The following is a 7717-nucleotide window of genomic DNA, read 5'->3' on the forward strand; positions in this document are numbered from 1 at the left end:
CAGTTGCCAGTTACAGTGTTGTAATTAAATCATGGACTGATTTCAGTTGTTTTTATCCCTCATAAATATCTGGACACAAAGAGCTGAGAAAAGAGGGCCTAGGTTAAAAAGGGGGGGAAAACCCCCCAGAGTTTTCCTTTAAATGTCAGTATTTTAATGACAATCATAATAGCAATGCTATCAAATTACCCCGTACTACCTAGTACTCTGTGGTAGTGTTTATGGCTACAGTGCGTCACATGATTTTTTTTTCATATACACACATATAAAGGGCGGCACAGTGGTGTAGTGGTTAGCGCTGTCGCCTCACAGCAAGAAGGTCCTGGGTTCAAGCCCCGGGGCCGGCGAGGGCCTTTCTGTGTGGAGTTTGCATGTTCTCCCCGTGTCCGCGTGGGTTTCCTCCGGGTGCTCCGGTTTCCCCCACAGTCCAAAGACATGCAGGTTAGGTTAACTGGTGACTCTAAATTGACCGTAGGTGTGAATGTGAGTGTGAATGGTTGTCTGTGTCTATGTGTCAGCCCTGTGATGACCTGGCGACTTGTCCAGGGTGTACCCCGCCTTTCGCCCGTAGTCAGCTGGGATAGGCTCCAGCTTGCCTGCGACCCTGTAGAAGGATAAAGCGGCTAGAGATAATGAGATGAGACACACATATAAACACAGAAGGTGGTCCAGTCTGCACTTTTTCTGTAGAAAAACACCTGCTGTGAAAGGTTAGCATGTGTACAGTTTTTTTCTTTTACGTATTAGTCAGTCATTCTCATGGTCTTTGTCAATAACTGGCCGGATATTTTTGGTGGATAGACTGCACTCAACCCAGTAGTGACACAGAGCTATTTTAAAAATCTTAGCAATGTTGCTGTGCCTGATACTCATACTACCACAACTTTCACTATTGCGTCACTACCATGTCAGTGTTATTGCTGTGCTGAGAACAGTCCACCCCCCAGTAATATCTGGTCCTATGGTGGTCCCTTTCCATTAATTCATGGAACAACAGATTGCTTACCTACAAAACGCAGCCATGCACCGATCAGCCATAACATTAAACTACTGATAGATGATGTGAATAACACTATCTCATTACAATGGCACCTGTCAAGGGGTGGGATATATTAGGCAGCAAGAGAACAGTCAGATCATGAAGTTGATGTGTTGGAAGCAGGGAAAATGGGCAAGCATAAGGATCTGAGTGACTTTGACAAGGGCCACGTTTTGATGGCTCGATGACTGTGGGTCTGAGCATCTCCAAAACGGCACATCTTGTGGGGTGTTCCTGGTATACAGTGGTTAGAACCTACCAAAAGTGGTCCAAGGAAGGACAACCGGTGAACCAGCGGCAGAGTCTTGAGTGCCCAAGGTTCATTGATGCCCATGGGGAGCGAAGGCCGACCTGTCTGTTCTGATCTCACAGAAGAGCTACTATAGCACAAATTGCTGTCAAAGTTAATGCCGGCTAAAACAGAAACATGTCAAAACACACAGTGCACTGCAGCTTGCTGTATATGGGGCCGCATCATTGCAGAGCGGACAGTGTGTCCATGCTAACTCCTGTCTACTGCTAAAAGTTGTACAATGGGCACAAGAGCATCAGAAGTGGACCACTGAGCAATGGAAGAAAGTGGCCTTGCCTGATGCATCATGTTTTCTTTTACATCATGTGGAAGGCCGGGAGCATGTGTGTTGCTTAGCTGATGATGAGATGGAAGCAGGATGCACTATAGGAAGAAGGCAAGCAGACGGAGGCAGTGTGACGTTGCTTTGGGTAAGGTTCTGCTGGGAAACCTTGGCTCCGGTTTTCAAGTGGATGTTACGTTGGCACACCTACCTAAACACTGTTGCAGACCAAGTATGGCAAGATTATTGTCTAATGGCAGTGTTGACTTGATCTCCAAATTCCCCAGATCTCAATCCAATCAAGCTGGATAAACAAGTCTAATCTATGGAAGCCCCAAGTTCACAACTTGCAGGACTTAAAGGATCTGCTGCAAATGTCTTCATGTCAGATACCACAGCACACCTTCAGAGGTCTTATAGAGTCTGTGTCTCGACAGATCAGAGCTGTTTTGGGAGCATAAAGGGGACTTATACAATATTAGGCAGATGGTTTTAATGCTATGTCTGATCTGTATATACAGCGGTGCTTGAAAGTTTGTGAACCCTTTAGAATTCTCTATATTTCTGTATAAATATGACCTAAAACATCATCAGATTTTCACACAAGTCCTAAAAGTAGATAAAGAGAACCCAGTTAAACAAATGAGACAAAAATATTATACTTGGTCATTTATTTATTGAGGAAAATGATCCAATATTACATATCTGTGAGTGGCAAAAGTATGTGAACCTCTAGGATTAGCAGTTCATTTGAAGGTGAAATTAGAGTCAGGTGTTTTCAATCAATGGGATGACAATCAGGTGTGAGTGGGCACCCTGTTTTATTTAAAGAACAGGGATCTATCAAAGTCTGATCTTCACAACACATGTTTGTGGAAGTGTATCATGGCACGAACAAAGGAGATTTCTGAGGACCTCAGAAAAAGCGTTGTTGATGCTCATCAGGCTGGAAAAGATTACAAAACCATCTCTAAAGAGTTTGGACTCCACCAATCCACAGTCAGACAGATTGTGTACAAATGGAGGAAATTCAAGACCATTGTTACCCTCCCCAGTAATGGTCGACCAACAAAGATCACTCCAAGAACAAGGAGTATAATCGTCGGCAAGGTCACAAAGGACCCCAGGGTAACTTCCAAGCAACTGAAGGCCTCTCTCACATTGGCTAATGTTAATGTTCATGAGTCCACCATCAGGAGAACACTGAACAACAATGGTGTGCATGGCAGGGTTGCAAGGAGAAAGCCACTGCTCTCCAAAAAGAACATTGCTGCTTGTCTGCAGTTTGCTAAAGATCATGTGGACAAGCCAAAAGGCTATTGGAAAAATGTTTTGTGGACAGATGAGACCAAAATAGAACTTTTTGGTTTAAATGAGAAGCGTTATGTTTGGAGAAAGGAAAACACTGCATTCCAGCATAAGAACCTTATCCCATCTGTGAAACATGATGGTGGTAGTGGTATAATGGTTTGGGCCTGTTTTGCTGCATCTGAGCCAGGACGGCTTGCCATCATTGATGGAACAATGAATTCTGAATTATACCAGCGAATTCTAAAGGAAAATGTCAGGACATCTGTCCATGAACTGAATCTCAAGAGAAGGTGGGTCATGCAGCAAGACAACGACCCTAAGCACACAAGTCGTTCTACCAAAGAATGGTTAAAGAAGAATAAAGTTAATGTTTTGGAATGGCCAAGTCAAAGTCCTGACCTTAATCCAATCGAAATGTTGTGGAAGGACCTGAAGCGAGCAGTTCATGTGAGGAAACCCACCAACATCCCAGAGTTGAAGCTGTTCTGTACGGAGGAATGGGCTAAAATTCCTCCAAGCCGGTGTGCAGGACTGATCAACAGTTACCGCAAATGTTTAGTTGCAGTTTGAACTTTACTTAACTTTTATTCTATTTTATTCTGCTGTTTTTTTACTGAACTTTTACTTCATTATTTTATTTCTACTATTGTTTAATTCTTATTATTTTTCTTCACCATTTATTTTATGTAATTTTATTTTCTATTGTTTACTGTTTTGCTTTTACTTCTGTAAAGCACATTGAACTGCCACTGTGTATGAAATGTCTCATCTCATCTCATTCTCTCTAGCCGCTTTATCCTGTTCTACAGGGTCGCAGGCAAGCTGGAGCCTATCCCAGCTGACTACGGGCGAAAGGCGGGGTACACCCTGGACAAGTCGCCAGGTCATCACAGGGCTGACACATAGACACAGACAACCATTCACACTCACATTCACACCTACGGTCAATTTAGAGTCACCAGTTAACCTAACCTGCATGTCTTTGGACTGTGGGGGAAACCGGAGCACCCGGAGGAAACCCACGCGGACACGGGGAGAACATACAAACTCCGCACAGAAAGGCCCTCGCCGGCCACGGGGCTCGAACCCGGACCTTCTTGCTGTGAGGCGACAGCGCTAACCACTCCACCACCGTGCTGCCCTGTATGAAATGTGCTATATAAATAAACTTGCCTTGCTGTTATTGATGCACATTAGATACTGAAAGCAAAGGTTCACATACTTTTGCCACTCACAGATATGTAATATTGGATCATTTTCCTCAATAAATAAATGACCAAGTATAATTTTTTTTTTGCCTCATTTGTTTAACTGGGTTCTCTTTATCTCCTTTCAGGACTTGTGTGAAAATCTGATGATGTTTTAGGTCAGATTTATGCAGAAATATAGAAAATTCTAAAGGGGTCACAAACTTTCAAGCACCCCTGCACCATATGTACTTGATAACGCTGCCAGTGAATATATAAACTGTAGGGAATGCATAGCACATAAAATGGACCCAGTGCTATAACTAAAAATCAAGCTTTTACGTGATTAGAGGCTCACTCAGCCATGGCACCTTTTCAGAAGATAACGAAATGTTCCGAACTGAGAATTATTTTGACAAGAAACGCACTTCGTTATGTCTTTCGTTAGCTCCGGCACATCTAACGCAGGAAACTCAGCTCCCTAGCGACACTGTTTCGGTTCACAACAAGTGCAGCACTGACACCAGTTACTGAATTGGTTGATTTGGGACAACAAGCCGTTGCGTCGGCTTACAGAATTAACAGTTACGCTGTTTCTTTTCGCACCACACACGCTACATCGCGCGCTCTACGGAGATTACGTACCACGCTACGTAATTCACAGAGAAGGCCCAGGTTAACCAGTTAGCATACTAGCTACATATTTATATTTAAATAAATGCTCACAGGTCTGTTCCTTCTCGTGTCATTCCAGTGTTGATACAGTGTTTCGCTGTTCTCCTCCATACGACGTTGCGCAGAGTGAAGTAGTGGCTTCTCTTGCAAACTTGAGAGAGGCGACATAGCGATTTGTAGTCCAGGTACGACAGGATTAGGTAAAGAACATCGTCGGGTAGCTGAAAGAACAACATGCTGGGCTCCTCCAGTCTGTCGCCTTGGCACTCTTCGCTATCACTCCGGATTTAGCGAGACGTCTATTAACGTCTTTATAGTAGATAAATGTGTCTGTTTTCGACACGAGTCTAAAGAATCCCATTTTCTCACAGCGTAGTACAACAGTAAGTGGTGGCAGCCATTACAGTCTGACAGCAGGTCACGTGGTTTGTGTTGTTCACTCAGTCACGTGGGCTGTGTTTAAAAGGGCATGTTTGTGCACTGCGTTCCGAATCAGTGCGCACTGTACACTAGGTGTTCCATCCATCCATCCATCCATCCATTATCTGTAGCCGCTTATCCTGTTCTACAGGGTCGCAGGCAAACTGGAGCCTATCCCAGCTGACTATGGGCGAAAGACGGGGTACACCCTGGACAAGTCATCACAGGGCTGACACATAGACACAAACAACCATTCACACTCACATTCACACCTACAGTCAATTTAGAGCCACTAATTAGCCTAACCTGCATGTTTTTGGGGGAAACCGGAGCAAACCCACGCAGACACGGAGAGAACTCCACACAGAAAGGCCCTTGTCAGCCACTGGGCTCGAACCCAGGACCTTCTTGCTGTGAGGCGACAGCGCTAACCAGTACACCACTGTGCCGCCACACTAGGTGTTCTTTATAAAGCACAAAAGGTCCTTCAAAGTCCTTCCCACGCCATGTGGCGCATAGGGCGGCGCCGAGCCCCGTTTCCGTAGCCCTCGGCCTCTCGCCTACTACATAGCTAGGGTTACAGTGGGGGGCTAGTCCTCTGGTAGCCGCAAAAGTTTGACTCCCTACTCGCATCTGTATTACAGCGTGCCTTGCCAGACGGCAGTAGGTACCATTTTTATGATGGTCTTTGGCATGACCCGACTGTGAGTAGAACTCACGATCTCCCGATCAAGAGGCAGACACGCTAACCACTAGGCCAACTCGAGGTGTAAAGCACAACTTTATTCATCGCACACTTGTGAAATTCCTCTCTGCATTTAACCCATCTGAAGCAGTGAACACACACATGCACACACACGTGAGCAATGAGCACACACACATACCCAGAGCAGTGGGTAGCCATGCTAACAGCGCCTGGGGAGCAGTTGGGAGTTTGGTGCCTCGCTCAAGGGCACCTCAGCTAGGGTGCATCAGTTGCCCTCACTTTCATAAAATCTGATACATTTTTGTTTGGGTGTTCCTTTTCACCAATAAAGGCATCCTGTAAAATTTTTTGACCATATTCAAAAGTCTAATGGTGGCACCATGAGGTTCATTTTTTGCCAAAAAACGCTTATTTTATGTTTTTGCGTAAGGTTTGGATCACAATGTTGGACTCCATTTATTGATTTCTTGTGAGCCAGAGATCATGTTAAGAACCTTTACAAGGGATTGAGAAGCATTAATGTGATTCATAATACATTTGTATTGTTTAAAAGTAGTTGAACAATGATTCAGTGAACAGCTAAAACTCAAACTGCACTTGATAATATATTTAGAATATGTACTAAAAATGTGTATCTAAGATATTGGGTATACTCTATAAGGTGCCATAATGTTTCATGAAAAGTGATCAAAATTTTGTCATAAAAGTCATAAAATAGCAGCTTTTTCCATAACTTTGAGCTCCTGGTGCCACCATTAAACTTTTGAATTTTGTCAAAATATTTCATCCAGTGTGTTTTCTTACCAAAAGGAACATAAAAACAAAAATGCATCATGATCGTAGGAACTTTTAATTTTTAGGGGGCAACTGATGCACCCTAACCTCAGCCCAAGGCTGTCCCATATTAACCTAACCGCATGTCTTTATGTACAAATATAGTATACAGTATCATCTAGTATACTACACAGTCATGTGACCCAAACCCTTGATGGTTAGACAAATAGGAAGTGGTGAAGATGAGAATAAAAGTGAAATCAGTCAAAATAGATATTTTCTTGTTTCGTTCATTCCTATTTATATACAGAAAACAAGTTTAATTTATATAGTGCCTTTTATCAACCCGCTTTACAGAGGAATGATAAACAAATAAAACTGCTACCATAAAAACAAAACCGAACCACAAGCAAACAAAAACAGGAGAAAAAGACAGTCAGCGATCTGGAAAGGAAGGATCGTAGAGAAAGAAAAGAAAAATGCCATATTGGTCTGACACAGTAGACAGGCACATCTAGTAATTAAAAAATAATAAGAGTAAGCATAAATACAGAAGTAATTTACAGGTCAGCTGAGGTAAAAGAGTCTACAGCTATAGGTCTGTGAAGCATAACCACGGGGTCCTGCAATTTTTAAAATGTTGTTGTTACAGTTGCAGAAATCACAACCCTGCGTTATCAAAGTTCATTCAGTCATTCATTTATCTTCTTAACATTTAGTTCTTAACAAAGTTCATTATTAATATTTTACAGTAACATTTTCTGTTACTGTTTTGTCCGGATCAGGGTCGCAGTGGGAAGACTGGGCATAAGGTGGGAGAATTCATCCCTGAACGGGACAACAGTTCTTCACACGGCACCGTGCACAGACACATTCACACAATCACTTACACCTCTGGGCGATTTCACATAGCCATTCCACTTACTAGCATGTTTTTGGAAAGTGGGAGGAAACCGGAGAACCCAGAGGAAACCAACACAGATGTGGGGAGAAATTGCGAAACCAAAGATGACCCTTTTCCACCAACAGG

General features: G+C 43.3%; 1 protein-coding gene across 1 annotated transcript in view; it reads right to left on the bottom strand.

Annotated features, from left to right (window-relative positions):
* The window catches only part of fbxw4 (F-box and WD repeat domain containing 4), a 49853-nt gene extending 44649 nt beyond the window's left edge, over positions 1–5204 (bottom strand). The window contains exon 1 of the mRNA XM_060926020.1: positions 4839–5204. Within this exon, the coding sequence (XP_060782003.1) occupies positions 4839–5023 (185 nt within the window). The 5' untranslated portion in view covers positions 5024–5204. The remainder of the gene's footprint in view (positions 1–4838) is intronic.
* Between the last annotated feature and the right edge of the window lie 2513 nt (positions 5205–7717).

The sequence above is a fragment of the Neoarius graeffei genome, chromosome 7, assembly GCF_027579695.1.
Source record: "Neoarius graeffei isolate fNeoGra1 chromosome 7, fNeoGra1.pri, whole genome shotgun sequence".
Classification (NCBI taxonomy): domain Eukaryota; kingdom Metazoa; phylum Chordata; class Actinopteri; order Siluriformes; family Ariidae; genus Neoarius; species Neoarius graeffei.